The 19,378-nt window shown below is 41.0% G+C and overlaps 1 protein-coding gene across 3 annotated transcripts in view; it reads right to left on the bottom strand.

Annotated features, from left to right (window-relative positions):
• Positions 1–19,378, bottom strand: part of lats2 (large tumor suppressor kinase 2) — a 77,906-nt gene that overhangs the window by 25,981 nt on the left and 32,547 nt on the right. For 2 of the 3 annotated variants that reach the window (XM_069891369.1, XM_069891370.1), the window contains one exon: positions 1,310–1,439. In XM_069891369.1, the coding sequence (XP_069747470.1) occupies positions 1,310–1,439 (130 nt within the window). Of the gene's footprint in view, positions 1–253; positions 360–1,309; positions 1,440–19,378 lie in introns of those variants that run through there. The other variant, XM_069891371.1, reaches the window with a different exon arrangement.

Here is a 19,378-nt window from a genome sequence, read left to right on the forward strand (position 1 = left end):
TATTAACAAATTTATCTCCAAATGCTGTACATTGTAAAGTATTGAGAATTTAGCTATTACCTGCATTGAATGAGTCTATTACAAAAAAGCTTTATGAAAGCTAGGAATGGAAAATTTTGGGTGAGAAAAGTTTGAAGGGACTAAGGTTGTTTTCTTTGGGAAAAGAAAAAACATATTTAAGGATTAAATCATGAGATGCCGAGAAAGATCAATAATAATTATTTTCTCGAAGGACAGTAGTAAGCATACATACAGTAATAGATGAGGATCAGATGAGAAGTTAAAGTAGTTTACTCTCTGACAGAGTGACAACTTGGAACTCACTTCCTTAAAGGGCAGATTGTAGTTGCACTAGGCAAATAGTGAGCAGAAGAACCACACAGTTGAACCAACTGACTAATAGAACTCTCACACGTGTTTAAATCCCTTAGAACCCGATGATGCTTGCGCCTCCCGGGACCTTTATGACATCAGCCGCTAGGCTGTGGGCTTGCTCTGCACCTGGAGCTCTCACAGTCAGATCTGCTGTGGACTTGCTCGCGATTCGGTGAGCCGGTTCACCTGTTGCGAGGGCAAGCTGCCACACAGATCTGCAGTGGACTTGCTCGCAACTCGGTGAGCCAGTTCACCTGTTGCGAGGGCAAGCTGCCACACAGATCTGCAGTGGACTTGCTCGCGACTCTGTGAGCCAGTTCACCTGTTGCGAGGGCAAGCTGCCACACAGATCTGCAGTGGACTTGCTCGCGACTCGGTGAGCCAGTTCACCTGTTGTGAGGGCAAGCTGCCATACAGATCTGCTGTGGACTTGCTCGCAACTTGGTGAGCCGGTTCACCTGTTGTGAGGGCAAGCTGCCATAAGATACAGTTATCATATTTAAAGAGTATATCAATGTGTATTTGAAAAATGATGACCTGCAGGAAATCGAAACAGTAGGTTTCTTCCAACCACATTCACATAATGGACAAAATGGCCCCTCAGTGATAAATTCCAAACAATCCCATGAAAAACATCAAAACACAATAAAAATAAATCACAGATGGTTTTCTGATTGCCCTCCAATGCCTGCCGGAGCAACACATGGCATTAGAAATATTCCAGCTCCTTTGTAAAGTTGATATTTTTGGTAGAAAATACCAAAAAATGCTTAAACTTAACAGACAGAGGAATTTATCTAATGTTCCTGCTCCAATCTACTCAAAACAGCCAAATAGGGATATAATCTTAACTAGCCTAACCAAAACTCATTGCTGTGAAGATATGGTAATTCATTGTTAAACGTATTGATTTGAATTGATGCTGTGGGTTTACCTGAAGTTTGTTTGATAACTCGTACAATCTGTTCAGTTCGAGGGTCCAGGTAACCCATCTTGCTTATGTAGTCCAGAGCTGCTTCTATATTTCTGCTACCTGTCTGTTTGAGAGCTCTGATCGCCATTTCCTAAAAACAAAATCAATTTAAAATTTATAAATGAAACAGAAATTTTAAGATCAAAGTGACAAACCATAGTTATGTTTTAGAAATATTTACATAGCAAAGTGGCTGGCATGTAACACATGCAGCTTCTGCTGTCTTTCAGTATGTGGTTTTGTAAACTAATAAGACAAAGCAATGTCATGCCCCTTTTCCTGCTAAAAATATGACAATTTATAACCCCCTTTAGTAAATATTATGTTTCCAATGTTATTCTGAAGTGCAGTTACTCCTGTAGAAATAGATTACATCAAGGTGTTAACACCAGAGGGAAAGGAAACTCATTGAGAAAATGCTTTACTATTGCAACTTACACTGCAATCAGAGACAAGGAACTCAGACACTTCCATGGTGATATTGCTCCCACTGGTGAGACACATTGAGCATAGCATAGCTAATTGGAGATGGGTACATTGCCTTCTGGAAAGGTATGCAGAAGAGCCCTTGTGGCACAAACACTGGCATCATGAATTAGCTAATGTGCATCTCAGAAATTCTCCTAGCAGAATTCTCAAATGTCTTACTTTAGTATGAAACAAACATGCTACGGACAATAGTGTATAATGATAATGATAATGATAATGCAAAGGTAGCCCTTTTGTCAAGCAGTGCCTCACAAACAGCCTATTGACCACCAGCCAAAAGAAGTCATGGAGTGTCCATTATTCTGAGGTCCACCAAAATTAGCACTTGCATAGAGAGTCTTGGATTCTCTGCCAAGAATCAAGAAGACTGGTCTAATGAGAATGACCTGAAATCAAGGAGCTAATGAACACAGATAAAATACTGTTGGATTAGAACCATTTATTAATTACGCTGGTGGAGTTGCTGATATGCCAGACTAGCTCATTCTTGATGTCAATGTTCACATCAATGCACTTCCATTTTCTCAAGGAAAAAAAAACAGCTCTTTTGGCACCTATGGCAAAGATCCAACCTATGAACTAAAGAATATATGTTGGGCAGAGAGATCTCAAGAGTCGCATCAACCCTCTGACAAATTGGTTCCGTGTACTACAAACCATCTCAAAAACAACTGGACCTTGGCACACGGTATCTCAGAGCTCTTTGGTGAAGAGCTTCATTCACAAAATTTTAATCTTATTGTTCACATCTAGGGAGGAGAGTATATCCTGGGACTACAGAAATGCCATAAATAATCTTCAATAAAGGAGAACTGTTTGTCTTGTAACTTTCAGTGGGTCATCCACAGAAAACCTCAGAGGGTCTTCCTCAATAGCTTCCTCACAGTAATTGAAGAGCTGTTCCCCAGGTTGTTTTGTGGATTCCATCATCTAGAAGCACAGCTGACATAATCTTTGGATTATGGAAGGACTTTCTATATTGCTGCAGAACTCAACCAATGGCTAGTTTCTGAATATTGTGGCTGCTTTCAAAAACACCTCTGCTCCTCCATGCTGGCCTAACAAAGTTATTTTCTTCTATCTATTTATCAGCCTTTAATGACCACATGTTGCCTGTCACAGGCAAAAATCCTGGATGTGACAAAAAAAACATACCAGTAATAACATAATGCTCATCCAGAATGCTCCAAAATACACACATCAGATTGAAGGGAGCCCTCCTACAACAGGTTCAAAAAGAGAAAACCTAGTTGCATATTATTTGCCATTATTTTATACATACAGGTTCTCTGGTTTCATCTGTAGTATCAGGGTGAAAAAAGTTGAATCTCAGAAAAATATACCAAATTTAAACCAGCAACTCATGGTTATCACCTGGGTTAACATCTATCATGATACAGATTCACACACACACACACACACACACACACACACACACACACACACACACACACACACACACACACACACACACACACACACACACAGGATATTACCTCCCAGGTGATAACCATGAGTTGTTGGTGTAAATTTGGTACGTTTGTAGATCTGCAAAAATTTTCTTTTGTCAAATTTGATCAAAAAAAGTCAATAAATTCAGACAAGTACATTGCCTCATTGTGAATAAAATAAAACCACCAAGTTCAATTTTTTTTAACATCTGTAAACCACCATGAAGTTGTAGTTTAAATGTTGACAAGGACAAAAACTATTCAACAGGCTTTCCACTTTTCTAATAAATGCATCAGCTAACAGGCAAGAACAGAACACATAAAACAAATGGGAGGGGGGAAAAAGGGGAGAAAATGACACTGTATATATTTAATAGAAAAATGTCTGTATGTATTTTGGTCAGTAGGGTTCATAGTGTGAAAAATAAAATTTTTTTTTAAAAAAACAACTTATCCTGGGGTCAGCTCTCAAGGCATTTTGGAGAAGTATTCTCATAATTTTCACAAGGCCAACCAATGTGATATTTTCCAGACCCAACCATTACAACGTACACCAGCTGCAAATCTTGTGGGTTCCTCCACCTCCCATCCAAGGAAGAAAATACTCAAGACTCCTGACTCAAAACATTCCATTAATGAATAATTCAACAGCAAAAGCACTCTCTGATGCCAGAAGAATTATTGTGAGCTCAGTGCATACAAGTTCCAGGACAGTTAACCATCTTACACTGCATTGGTCCAAATTAATTCAATGTTTCAGTGATTGGATCTTGTACCATGATTCCCAATGGCTTCAAGCTTCACTAAAGCTCTTTGACATCCACAGAAATTCTCTCTCACTTCAACCTGAGATTTTGGCTCTTTTTCCCATGTTTGGACTGAGGCTTAGAAGGAGTTTTGGACCTAATTGATCCTTGAAGAACATAGATCATGGGTGAGCAGTTAATAATTGCACAAATGCCACTTTATAACACTGAAAATTTAACAGTTAGAATAATAAAATTTTGTTATACTTGACTGATCAGTACAGAAAGTGGCTCTTCAACCCCACTTGTCCGTGCCAACTAAATTCCCCATCTGAATGAGTTCCATTTGTCTGTGTTAGCCCATATTTGTCTAACCTTTTCTTATCCATGTGCCTATTATAGACGACACTTTTCAACTTCTAGTATTTGCCAGTTTCAAAATGTGTTAACTTCAAGGAAACGTGAGCGACAATATTCAGAATTATCATCTTATTAATCCAATAAACTAAACTTTGTAGATGAAGCTTTAATTCATTTATGAAATGGATAAACATTTTGCATAACTTTCCATTGAAGTTTTCATAACAATGAATAAACAAAACATACTGTATAATGATATAACAAAATTCAACTTTAAACAGATACAATAAAGACAAAATTAAGACAAAAATAAGACGAATTAAGATGAATTCAAAGAAAAGTATCTTGAGCTCACATTTCTGTCATGATTCTTCAAAGAATGAGATGCAAGCTCTCGCTCCACTCAGATATTAAGACATATGATATCATAGTCACTATGGTAACACTACAAACAATTATTTTTCTTAAAGGGATAGGCACAAAATTAACTACAAATCAAAAACACAAGGTTTTAAGGTTTTTCTGGCCCCTAATTATTACAATAGGCATTAATGACTAATATATAATTACTATTACAGATACAAAAATAAATATGACAAGTATAAAATTAGAAATCAAAACTTTCCACTTCTTGTTAAAGACAGATTTTAGTAATAGGTCAACTTAAGTAACAGGTCAATTTAAGTAACCAGTCTTGGTTTTAATCTGCACTTGCTGAACGAAACATTTATTGTCCGGAACTATTTCCACAATTTTCCCCAATAACCAAGAATTTCTTGGTACAGAATCGTCCTTGATGATTACAATGTCTCCACATACAAAATTGAGTTTAGCTTTAGATCATTTTTGTCTTGTTATAATGAAAGATATTATTTAACCCATCTTTTCCAAAATAAATCCGCAATAAACTGCACTTGTCTCCATCAGCATTTTGCATAAATATCTTCTTTCTGAAATTGACCTGCAGGAATTAAAGGTTTAGATTTAAGAGGTAAGAGATGATTCGGCGTAAGAGCCTCGATGTCATTTGAATTAACAGAAATTTTCATTATTGGACAATGATTTAAAATAGCTTTGATTTTGCATAATACTGTCTGAAGACTGTCATTATTCAGTACTTGATTATTCAAAATGGAATTACAATTTTTCTTGATTTATCTAATCATTCTTTCCCACAGACCTCCATGATATCCTGTGGGTGGGTTAAGTATCCAACTAATTCTTTTTGAAGTAATGCATCATGAATTTGATGTTGATTCTAATTATGAATTGCTTTTCGTAACTCTAGTTGAGCTCCTGTAAAATGAGATCCATTATCAGAATGCAATTCTTTTACTTGACCACGTCTGGCGATAAAACGTTGAAGAACATTGATAAAAGAGTCTGTATCAAGTGATGAGGCTACTTCAATAATGAATTGCTCTCGTAGTCAAACAAGTAAAATTAGCTCCGTATCGTTATTCAACATGTGTTTTACTTGCAAAGGACCAAAATAATCAACTCCCACAGATGTAAATGGGGTTCATCACATGAAACTGTCTTGTGGCAAATCTGCCATTTGTTTTTGTCCAGGTTTAGCATTTGCACGTTAACAATTAAGACATTTTGATTTCTTTTTGGATACGAAGTATCCAATATTTCTGGTGTAATTCTGATAACACACGATTACAACCACCATGACATGTTTTTTCATGTATATGTCGAACAATCAATTCGGAAATATGAAATTCCTTAGCTAATAGAATTGGATGGTTCACTTCTTCTGGCATTATTGCTTTTTCCAGTCTTCCTCCTACTCTCAATACATCATTTACAAGAATAGGATTTAGCTTGTAAACACGACTTTCCTTTGTAACATTCAGATTCTTCTTCAATTTTGATATCTCATTATCAAATGCCTTTTTCTGACAAAAACAAATAATCTCCAATTCAGCATTCACCAACTCATCAACTGCTAGGTAACAGCTCTTTCAAGACCAGATTTTTTTTGATAATGATGTAAAAACAGTTTTTAAATCTTAGAATCCATGCTACTGCCCTTTTCAAATGAAACCATGAAGAATAATAGCAAATTAATTGAAGAATCAGATCATTCTCTTTAGATATTTGAATTGTATACACATTTAGTATTTTGGATTTCTGGATCCTCCAGTGAAAATTCTTTTAATTTTCTGAATTTTGAGGCCATTCTTCTTGAGATTGCAAAAGAAATTGAGGAGCAAACACCCAAGTGCTGTCTTTTTTCAGAAACAATTGAACTTTTGATCCTCGTGAAGCCACATCAGCTGGATTATCCACTGATCTAACATATCTCCATTGTTTAGCAAGCGAAACCTTCTTGATCTCATTAATTCATTGGAGTGACTTCATCACCAACATCGAAGTACTCGAGATGGCAGTGGCTGACAGCATCGAATCCATGCTGCTGAAGATCCAACTGCGCTGGGTAGGTCACGTCTCCAGAATGGAGGACCATCGCCTTCCCAAGATTGTGTTATATGGCGAGCTCTCCACTGGCCACCGAGACAGAGGTGCACCAAAGAAGAGGTAAAAGGACTGCCTAAAGAAATCTCTTGGTGCCTGCCACATTGACCACTGCCAGTGGGCTGATATCGCCTCAAATTGTGCATCTTGGCACCTCACAGTTCGGCGGGCAGCAACCTCCTTGGAAGAAGCCCGCGGAGCCCACCTCACTGACAAAAGACAAAGGAGGAAAAACCCAACACCCAACCCCAACCAACCAATTTTCCCTTGCAACCGCTGCAACCGTGTCCGCCTGTCCCGCATCGGACTTGTCAGCCACTAACGAGCCTGCAGCTGACGTGGACATTACCCCTCCATAAATCGTCGTCCGCGAAGCCAAGCCAAAGAGAGAGATCATCAGTCCAAAACAGAAACTGCTAACTCCATCTGTAATTCTCTTCTTAATAAACGAGACCCTTGGCTCTAATCACATTTTTTAAAGTCAGCAAGTGCAAGTCAATTACAATTTTGTTTAAATTTGGAATGTTTACTTTAGGAGCATGGCCTCAATTGCACATTACACTTTAATAATATGAAAATGCAAATCATCTCATCCCACTGATGCTGTAATACTCAAAGTCATGCAGCAATGGACTTCAAATAGAGTCTTTTGAACTTTTGTCCTCAAGTTAAGGTAATGAGGATGTGCTCTAATACCAGCTGCAATTCTAGCCAACATCAGTGAAACCAGCTCCAGCTACCTCACAATTCCAGTGTGTGTGGGCTTTGCATGTTCTCCCTGTGACCATCTGGGTTTTCCCTGCACGCTCCTGTTATTTCACACATCCAAAAAATGTGCTGGTCATTAGGTTAATTGATGATTGAGAACTATCCTGAGTATAAGTAATGGATTCAAGAATCTTTGTCATGTAATAAAACAGATGCAATTATTACACAAAATTGCAACAAGGCAAAGATCTGCCGTCAGCAGAAATTAGCCCCTTTCACAATTGCAAGTGATCCCAGGAATTAACTACCGATCGGTCTTTAAAGTGCTTAGTGTGAAAGCAAAATCAGCTCAACGCTGGCATCAGATGACATCATCTCACGACGGGGATTGACGGCTTTGACACATAGTACAATCCATGGCATCTGCACAGCACCACATTGCAATCAAGAAAGTGTGAAACAGGTAATTACATTGTGGAATTGAAATGACCCAAATTTTTACACAAGTCCAGGAATGTGAAGAAAGAAAAGATTAAAATGAAGATATTGTGGTGGCGCATTCTCTCGTGGTGAACTGGCCCCTCTTGTACCGTCACATGGCACCTTTGGGGGTTCTTCTTGCCTTGTAATTCCAGTCCAACGCATGCCTCAGACAGCTGTTATGACATCACCGCTTATGCAGGGGCCGAGCTCACGCTGGCCTTAAAGGGGCGCGCGCGGGATTTGAATAAAACAGGCGCTAAGAGCATCCAACATGGTGTTTGTGAGTCGCTTTGCTGTAGCTGCCTCTACAATATAAAGTTTGCCTTGGGAAAGTCGCAGTAGGGGGTGGGGGAGAGAGAAAATAAATAGCAATAACAGAAAATTTTTAAAACAGCATTGGAAAATTGGTAGTCCTACAAGCGCACAATTTATAAAGACCATGGGAAAATAGCAATGGCGGACCTGACTTCCCAGAAAGTTGTGCGGCAGAGAAACCCCGCTATAAATGCACCATGCATGCAGCCGGACATACAGCCCTTTCTCTGCCACATGGAATTCTGGGAAGGCAGGCCCACCATTGCATTCCCCCCCCCAAACAGGATTTATAAATTGTATGCAATAGTGCTACCAACTTTCCCACACTATATAAATTGAGTGCTATAGAACTACCAACTTTCCCACCCTATTTAAAAATTGTGCACTATTGCTATTTATTGCTAGCACTTTCCCACGGTCCTTTATAAAGATTTATACAAGTCTGCACAACAACAGCAGGGGCTGAAGGGCTCATTCTGTGCTGTACATAAAGCTTAATTATGTTATAATTAGGCATGATTAATTTAGTTCAAATACAAGATCATAATACATTGATCTGGATTCAGGACAGGTCCATCATTCTACATGTCCTGACATCATCGAAAGGTAGAAGAGTCCTAAGCCCAGGGATGGCTCCTTGCAAGTATGAAACTGTTCAGTGTCCTAGTTAGGAGTGGTCAAGTGTGAAAAGGCAAACCCCCATTCCTATCCCAGGACACTGAACGGCCAAATTAGTGGGATGCAAGTGTGAAAGGGGTTATTAAGTACCATGCTATAATTTAAGGAGGAAAAAAACCCAGGAAATTATTGATAATTAATTGTGGGACAGGGCAATTGTTCCTGATAACTACATCTGCAACAGGTGCATCCAACTGCCACTCCTTACAGACTGTGTTAGGGAAATGGATGAACTCCAGATCATTCGAAAGGTGAGGGGATGATTGACAAAAACTGCAAGGAGACAGTCAGACCAATGAGCCAGGTAGCTGGGTGGCTGTTAGGAGAGGGAAGGGGAATAGACAGTCTGCACAGAGCATCCCTGTGGCCATTCCCCTCAATAATGTATACTGATTTGGATACTGTTTTTTTTTTGGGGGGTGTTGCAATGGTCAGGTCTCTGTCAGAGGCTGGCCCTTTGGCTCAAAAGGGAAGTGGGAAGTAGAGAAGAGCAATAGTGATTGGGGATTTGATAGCTGGGAAAGATAGGAGGCTCTGCACAAGATCGAGATTCTCGGCAAGTATGTTGCTTCCCAGGTGCCAGGGTCAGGTACAAGTCCCCAACATTCTTAAGTGGGAGACAGAGCAACCAGAGGTCATGGTCCACTTTGATACTAATGACATAGATAGGAAAAGGGATGAGGTTCTAAACAGTGAACATGGAGAGGAAGGAAGCTAAAAAGCAGGGCCTCAAGGGCAGTAATCTCTGGATTGCTGTGTGTGAGGGCAAGAATAGGAAGATGTGGCAAATGAATGTGTGGCTGAAAAGTTGGTGCAGGGGGATTCATGGATCATTGGGATCTCCTCCAGGGAAGGTGACCTCTACAAAAAGGGCAGGTTGCACCTGAACCAGAGGGAGAAAGGTTTGGGAGGATTTAAACTAGTTTGACAAGGGGACTAGAACCAGAAAGAGAGGGCAGAGAATAGAGCAGATGATAGAAAGGTTGATGCAATGTGTAGTGTGACAGATTTGTGTTATTATTAATATTTATGATAAAATATTATACATTTTTAGAGAGTTACTTTGTACGTTGGAACCTGGGAAACACACACAAACACACTTACACACAGAACACCATTTTGAAAGACAATGTGTCTCCCATATCCGGCTGTAAAAAGCTTGTATCATTGTTCAGTTGAAAGCAATAAACAACCTTAAAAGATGGGATTCTTCCATAGAAATACTGAAGACAATGAGTATTTGCTCAGAAAACCACCCATGTAAACAAATAGCCATTTGCTTCATGACCTATGTGGACAGGTCAGAGACCATTTGCTTGTTGGCCCATCCTTCTGAAGAAATGAAACTTTTAACAGAACCAGTAGTCATGTGATTTCGACACTTCAAGAAAGCATCTTTAATATTGAAACAGATTCATCCGAAGTCAGAAGCCCCTCTTCCACTGGCACCCTGTCCCAGGAATTAATTGGGAATATACTAGGACACGTTTCAGTGGAAAAGGAACACGGTCTGAATGTTGACGTCAAATGACGTCATTTCATGCTGGGGATTAACCACCTCTACCCCTACACATTTTCCCGGGTTTGCTGATGGTGGTGTGCCAATAAAACCAATGGAAAAGGGACAGCAGAAAATCACCTGTAATCAGAACACTCTGATGCCCGAGGATGAGTTGTGCTCAGTGGAAAAGCAATTAATGTCCCAGTTAAGTGTGGCCCAGTGGAAAGGGCACAATGGGCTTCCTATCCCGGGACACTGCGGAGCCAATTAACTGGGATGCCAGTGGAAAAGGGGATAGAAATGCAGTAACATTCTACGAGAAGGACTGTTGTCGTGTACTCGGTCAAGGGAGAGATGGATGGCTACTTTGCTGCTTCTCTTTGTTAAGAGAGAGAGCAGTGCTCATGCGGCCATTTTAAATGATCACTTTTGACTGAAAGTAGTAAGAACATTCTTGCATGTGGATCATAACCATTTTTAATGGTTACTTCATAAAAACCCTTGCCTGGGTTTGTGAAATCATTGTGGAAATCACAAGTTCCATAACCTCCATGTGAGAGGGGAATTGTGAAAAAAGTAATTCATATGAAGAAATATTTATCTGAAAGCAATTTTACAAGAATTTGTGAACTTTTGAACAACAGTTTAAAGATTCTGAGTTTCCAAACAAAACATCTTGTAGACTGAACTTTAAATTTGAATAATCTTTTCAGAATTATGCCTAAACTGTAATGGTTGGGATCGGATACACACACATTTGCGCGAAGTGGGGTTGTTGAGAGTTCAGTAAGAAATGCTAATATTATTAATAGTTATTAATAAAAATTGCTTTGAAGATACCAATGTCTTGGTGAATTTCTTTTTCTTTCTATGTCATACCAGTAGTGAGTTTATGAGGAAGGAAAGGTAGTGGAGGGAGTATAAATGTAGTTAGTTAGAGGGCTTGAAATGTCAATGTAAGAAGTAATAGGAATAAGAGAGATGAACTTAGAATAGCCATTCTCAATGAGAGCCCTATACACTCCTCCCCCACCCACGCCCCACCCCAAACACATTTTAAGTAAAAGCCTGGTTTTCTTTTCACCTCATAACAAATATATTTCTTAAGTTTTTTAGATAGTCAGTGGAAGTACAGATGAAACCAAAACTTGACTGCTTCACAGGGAAGAGGGCCCCTAAACAAGCCCTTTGGGGGCCATCACCAAAAAATGGTTGAGAATTACTAATTTAGAGCATGGATCAGTACATGGAATTATGATGCTGTGGCCATTACAGAGACTTGGCTGATGGAAAGGATTGGCTGATGCAAATACTGGGGTTTAGATGCTTTGAAAGGGATAAGATGAGAGGGAGTGATGAGTATTGCTAATCAGGGATAGTATCACAGCTACAGGAAGGGAGGATTTTGTGGAGGGTCTGTATACTGAATTAGTGTGGGTGGAAGTCAGAAGCAGGAAGGGAGCAATCACTGTGTTAGGAATAGTCTATAGGCTCCCAAATAGCTCTTGGCACACTGAGGAGCAGATAAGTAGGCAGATTTTGAAAAGTTGCAGAAATAATTGGGTTATTATTATGGGAAACTTCAACTTCCCAAATATTGACTGTCACCTCCTTACTGAAAGAGGGATGGATGGGGCAGATTTGACCAGATGTGTCCAAGCAGGATTCCTTACACAATGTGTGGACAAATACATAAGAGGAAAGGCCATACCGGATCTAATGCTAGGTAATGAACCTGGTCGGGTGATGTATCTCTTGGTGGGGGAGCATTTCATAAAACTGACCACAACTCATTTATCTGAAGAATAGCTATGGACAAGAGTAGGAGTAGACAAAATGGTAAAGTGTTTAATTGGGGAAGGGATAATTGCAGTAGGATTTGGCAGGAATTGAGGGGAGTAAATTAGGAACAAATTATTGGGAAAAAAACAGAAGCAATATGGACAATGTTTAGGGGCCACTTGCGCTGAGTTCTGGATAGGTTTGTTCAATGAACTGTAAAAAAAGAAACAGTAAGATAAAAGAACTGGAATGACAAAAGAGGTGAGACAGATAATTGAGAAAAAGGAAGCATAGAGAAGGTTTAGGAAGCAAAAGCCAGGAAGGAATTTAAGAAAGTACTTTGGTGAGCTAGAAGGGGGCACAAGGCATCCTTGGCAAGTAGGATTAATCCTCTAGGAAAGTAGGAAAATCCTAAGGCATTCTATGCATACATGAAGAACAAAAGGATGACGAGAGTGAAGAGTTCAGGATAAAGGAAGCAACATCTGCCTGGAGGCATTGGAGATAGGGGAGGTCCTAAATAAATATTTTGCTTCAAATAGAGGGACATTGGTTAATATGAGGACAGCATAGAACAAGCCTATGTGCTGGATCTTGTTGAGGTTAAGAAAGAGGAAGTGCTGCATCTTCTCAAAAAAAATTAGGATGAATAAGTCCCTGGGACTGGACAAGATGTATCCCATTTTACTAAGGGTACTGAGGGAAGAGATTGCTGGGGCATTGACAACGAGTTTTGTATCCTCCCTGGCCAAAGGGGAGGTACCAGAGGACTGGTGAATGGCAATGTGGCCCCTTTTTTAAAAAAAAAGTTAATAGGGAGAATCCTGGGAATTCTAGACCAGCAAGTCTTACATCAGTAGTGTACAAACTATAAAGAAGATTCTTAGAGACAGGATTTATGAGCATTTGGAGGAGTATAGTCTTCTCAGGGATAGTCAGCTTGACTTTGTTATGCCTCATAAGCCTACTTGATATTTTTTGATGACATAATAAAACAATTGATGAAGAGTCATAATGTGGATAGCCTGCAACTTTTTTCCCGGGGGGAGACTAACAAACACCAAAGAACATCTGTACAATGTGAGGGGAGGAAAGTTTCCCGGGGAGAGACTAACAAGCACCAAAGAACATCTGCACAAGATGAGGGGAGGAAAGTTTAGAGAAGACATCAGTCTCTTCAATCTGAGGCGCCTGCAAGCTCACACCAAGACACAAGAGAAACTTGTCTGTGAACTACTCTTTGCAGATGATGCCGCTTTAGTTGCCCATTCAAAGCCAGCTCTTCAGCGCTTGACGTCCTGCTTTGCGGAAACTGCCAAAATGTTTGGCCTGGAAGTCAGCCTGAAGAAAACGGAGGTCCTCCATCAGCCAGCTCCCCACCATGACTACCAGCCCCCCCACATCTCCATTGGGCACACAGAACTCAAAACGGTCAACCAGTTTACCTTCCTCAGCTGCACCATTTCATCTGATGCAAGGATCGACAAAGAGATAGACAACAGACTCGCCAAGGCAAATAGCGCCTTTGGAAGACTACACATAAGAGTCTGGAAAAACAACCAAATGAAAAACCTCACAAAGATTAGCGTATACAGAGCTGTTGTGATACCCACACTCCTGTTTGGCTCCGAATCATGGGTCCTCTACCGGCATCACCTACGACTCCTAGAACGCTTCCACCAGCGTTGTCTCCGCTCCATCCTCAACATTCATTGGAGCGACTTCATCCCTAACATTGAAGTACTCGAGATGGCAGAGGCCGACAGCATCAAGTCCACGCTGCTGAAGATCCAACTGCGCTGGGTAGGTCACATCTCCAGAATGGAGGACCATCGCCTTCCCAAGATCGTGTTATATGGCGAGCTCTCCACTGGCCACCGTGACAGAGGTGCACCAAAGAAAAGGTACAAGGACTGCCTAAAGAAATCTCTTGGTGCCTGCCACATTGACCACCGCCAGTGGGCTGATAACGCCTCAAACCGTGCATCTTGGCGCCTCACAGTTTGGCGGGCAGCAACCTCCTTTGAAGAAGACCGCAGAGCCCACCTCACTGACAAAAGACAAAGGAGGAAAAACCCAACACCCAACCCCAACCAACCAATTTTCCCTTGCAACCGCTGCAACTGTGTCTGCTTATCCCGCATCAGACTTGTCAGCCACAAACGAGCCTGCAGCTGACGTGGACATTACCCCTCCATAAATCTTCGTCCGCGAAGCCAAGCCAAAGAGAAGAAGGCAGCATATGGATGCAAGAATAATAGAGTTATGGGTGTGAGGTAGAGAATGTTTAGTTTGATGAGGAGATTTATATTGGTTGGCAAAACATCTTGGTCCAAAGGCCCTGTACTGTTTTGGAAAGCTCCATGTTCTATTACATTATGCTTTTGGCTTTAGGAAATATTTTTAATATCAACAAATGTTTTTTTTCTTCTCTGCTTCTAGCATGATAAGTCTTTCAAAAAAGATCTTGATCAATTTCTAAAATATATTTTAAGGCATTTGGTATTAGATGGTACTGCAAAATATGCATTGGATTCATGATGCAGTTAACCTGTGCTTATTTGGTCTGATAGTCTGCACATATAATTTATGCTCCCTCACCATTTTCACTAATTATTGTAATCAACAAATGTCAATGAAATTATTTACTGTATTTGTACTAATCCATGGGGTTCAATTTGCAAAACCAGCTGTAGAAAATTAGCAGAGGAAAATCCTCATTGCCTCCAATCAGTGGTAGAAGCTGCTATGATAGAGTGCTACTACAAGGAGGAGTTGGAGACAGAGTGTGTGGCATCTGGGAATGTTGCATCTTGGGTAGATTCAAGATGGATGCCTGCACATAGGTCTGGACTGTGTGTGTTCTGACTTAGTTTGCTTTAGTTAATAAATCTAGTTGTTTAAAAAGAACCCATGTTTCTTTATTGTAATAAAAACATCACAGAAGCCATTCCAAAAATCAAAAAACGTGTTGAAGATTGTAGAAGTGAACTACCTTGCTTCCATGGATGCCTTAAGTGGGTGAGGGGGAAAAGGATAAACTCTACATACAAGTCCATAGGAAGACATTCAAGCAAATAAGGAGGTGGCCATGAGTTAAATTTATATTTGAGATCAACACCAGAAATTCCATTCCTGCTCAAGGTTAGTGAAGACATCACCAAATCAAATCTCACAGGAACAGTACCAGTAACAACTTACTTACCCACCCTCATCTTGACAACCTTTTACTATGCTAGCTGCAAAACATCAGACCAAAACTCCATACAGAGGAATATTGAAACAACTGAGAGGATCACTTAAAAGATGATATTTACTGGGAGTGCTATCTAAATAGGGCTCAAGGAATTATCAAAGACTCTTTCCATCCAGCACACTATATTTTCAACCATTATCATCAAGGTGGTGGTACAGGAGCATCAAAATCTGGACTGCCCAACTAGTTAATAGCTTCTTCCCGCAGTTCTGGGACTGATGAACGGTATCCAGTTACTGTGACTATCATTGCAAATATTTATTTTGATTACTGCACTTATGTGAACTTTATGTACTGTGTATTTATTGTATGTGCACCATGGTCTGGGCTGTAATATGTACCATCAAACGAGAATAAACTGGAACTTGTTCTATGCAATACATCTCATAACACACCTTCAATTACAGCATCAACAGATTTGTCATTAATAGTTGTACATTACGCACACCCTTAAATTATCACACTGCTTCAATCTCACATCTTCTCATGACTTACGAACATTCCTACTTAGTCAACCAATGCCAGGAAATCACAACTGTGCAACAGAAGTGGTGTTTCTGACATATCAGTAGGTATAAAGTAATACAGCATAGTTACAAGCCCTTCTATCCATTGTCTATACCAACCATCACTTTCTGTTCCATATTAATCCCATTTATCATTATAATTACTGTAGCCTGATATGCATCTGGCAATTTGTACTTGTTTAGATGCTTCTTAAATGTTGTGAGGGTATCTCAGACTGTGCTCCACCATCCACATCTGGGTGAAAATAATTAATTTTTCTGATCCTCTCTAAATCTCTTACCTGAAGCCAAAGTACTGTATTTTGATCTTAGATATCTGTGCTGCGTGAGCTTATTATCTCTCCTATAATAGGCCTCATAATTTTGTACACCTCCATCAGATCCCAACTTAACATTCACTGCTCCAAGTAAAACAAATCCAGCTTATCCAATCTCTTCTCATAACTGAAATGTTCTATCTCAGGGAACATCTTAATGAATCTCATCCACATCCTTTCCAGTAAACCACATCCTTTCTTTAAATGGTCAGACTGTTGATATCATGTTGTAGATTTAATAGTTCTTCGAATCAGAATTCGGATTCTGAAGAATTTATTCTCTAACCAGTTTCTGGGATTGACGTTATAGTTATGGGACAAGAGCATTGGCAATCCTGCTACTGCTAATCTGCCAGCACATTTTATGACTTGATCAGTTAAGCTCTTTGTGGTGAAACAATATAATCCAAAGTCAGGCTACCAGAATCCTGAGATCTTTAAGGGCCATGTAGTTCCCCCCTCCCCCCACAATCACTTGAGCAGCCTTCCTCTATCTTCACTGTAGCATCTAGGGGAAGCATACTACATTGAATATGGAAACTCAAGAATGTACAAATCAATGATCATATGATTTTAGCCTAGATTTTAAAATGATAATTTGGTTAAGTCTGCTCTTCATGAATTGTCAGATAATCTTCGAAAAGCCATGGTGACTGTTAGGACAGAATCTGAAATAAAAAGAATCTGATAAACTCCCCTGGGCCCTTGTATTACGTGTGGATAATTTTGCAGATGTAATTTGCATATTAAGGAAGTGAAACAATCTGCATCTGATAAAGGTATGGATTATTTGGTGGAGCCTTTGGGTGCAATCTATCGCATGAAGAGGCCATCTATATTCAATTCTTGGATTCACTTTGTGATGCGTTGCAGTGCAAACAAACAAGCTCAAACTACAAAGGCTGTACTACAGGCTTTAATTTGCTTAAAACTGGCACACAAAGTTCAGTATCCCTTCTGTCTCCTTGTGCTTTACTACCAGCCAAGGGCCAGTGTGAGCCTTTATATGGGGCCGGTGACTGCCAAGAAGTAGGTGGAGCCAGCCTCCCAGGTTATTCCCTTGTAGGAATAGTGGGTTGCCCCCTGCAGTAGGCAAGCAGGAATGCAGACAGGCACATGTAGCCAGACAGTCCATCGGTTGTATCACCACACATGTGCTCTCATTCTGCTATTCTCCATCCTCGCTTTCACAAATGAACTCGTCACTTCTCTCATACAGTAATGTGCTGTAATGTATGTTTGCAGCTCCTGCTCAGAAACAGCCAGAGGCAAAATGTATGGACATTAGTAGTGGTTAAAATAGGACTGCAGTTATGGAGCACTGGCAAAAATGCATTCCGCTAGATGACCTGGATGGTCTATCGAGTCCTCTTGTCTCAGTGTCTGTAGGACGTTCCATGCTGACGATTGCCTCATGGCCTTGTGTCCAAAGATGTTGGTCTGCAAAACCTTTTCCATGAAGGATAGGCAGTGTGCCAAAGTCCAGCTACTGAGACTTTGCGGCAACTGGGCCAGGTCCATCCTTCGCAACACCAGGGACAGGTAGACCCTCGTACTTTGGTTCTACACACAGCCGGATGCAGCCACATCTGAAGGTTGTCATCATGACGATGGCCGCGGTGGGTATGCCCTTACCCCCATTGTCTTGCAACTTGTACATGACAACCCTTCGGACTCTTTCTATTTTGCATCCCCGCATGAACTGAAAAACTGTTATGGTGACCACCAGGGCGGAGGTGCAGGGGATGGCCATGCCTGTACCATGTATGCAATACCACGAGCACCTCATGACCAGGTTTTCCCTGTTACTGAGAGGGAGTGCCGCACAGAATGCCTCAATGCCAGTGCTTATGACAAATGGCCTAACTGGTGGTGAGAGGAGCCCTACCAGTCACATCCTTGTGCATGGCACAGGCAGAAATCCCGAGATTGCCACCCTTGAGTTCCTGGTTTTCAACTTCTTCCCTAACTCTATGTAATCCCTCTTCAGAACCTCATTAGCAGCGTGACTCTCTGATCCATGGGCTGTTCCCTGGGGGACACACAGTCTGACATCCAGAACCGCTGGAAGACCACTAACCTGGTGAAAGAAGCACTTTTGCTTGTCTGAAATCTGTCAGGGCAGGAATGCTGACGACTGGCACATTCCAGGCTGCAGTATGTGCGAAGGGATGCATCTACGCTTGGTGCAGCCAACACAAAGACACTGTAGGGAAGGACCACAGTCTAGAGCCCTCCCATTACCAAGTATTGAGGGGTTGAGACCAAAGGAAAGCCCTTCAAACATCAGTGGGGTGGGGGATGGGGGATGGGGGGGGGAAAGAAAAGAAAAGCGACCAGGTGCCCCAGTATGCGGTATATATAGAAATTAATGCTGCGCAGCTCAGACGGCAAAGTCCTCCTCAGCGACAAGATCTCCATCCTCAACCGATGGTCAGAACACTTCCAATCTCTTTTCAGTGCCAACCACTCAGTCCAAGATTCCGCCCTGCTCCAGCTCCCTCAACAGCCCCTAAGGCTAGAGCTGGATGAGGTCCTCACCCAGGATGAGACATATAAGGCAATCGAACAACTGAAAAGTGGCAAAGCAGCAGGTATGGATGGAATCCCCCCAGAGGTCTGGAAGGCTGGCGGCAAAACTCTGCACGGCAAACTGCATGAGTTTTTCAAGCTTTGTTGGGACAAAGGAAAACTGCCTCAGGACCTTCGTGATGCCACCATCATCACCCTGTACAAAAACAAAGGCGAGAAATCAGACTGCTCAAACTACAGGGGAATCACGCTGCTCTCCATTGCAGGCAAAATCTTCGCTAGGATTCTCCTAAATAGAATAATACCTAGTGTCGCCGAGAATATTCTCCCAGAGTCACAGTGCGGCTTTTGCGCAAACAGAGGAACTACTGACATGGTCTTTGCCCTCAGACAGCTCCAAG

This window comes from Narcine bancroftii, chromosome 7 (assembly GCF_036971445.1).
Source record: "Narcine bancroftii isolate sNarBan1 chromosome 7, sNarBan1.hap1, whole genome shotgun sequence".
Lineage (NCBI taxonomy): Eukaryota > Metazoa > Chordata > Chondrichthyes > Torpediniformes > Narcinidae > Narcine > Narcine bancroftii.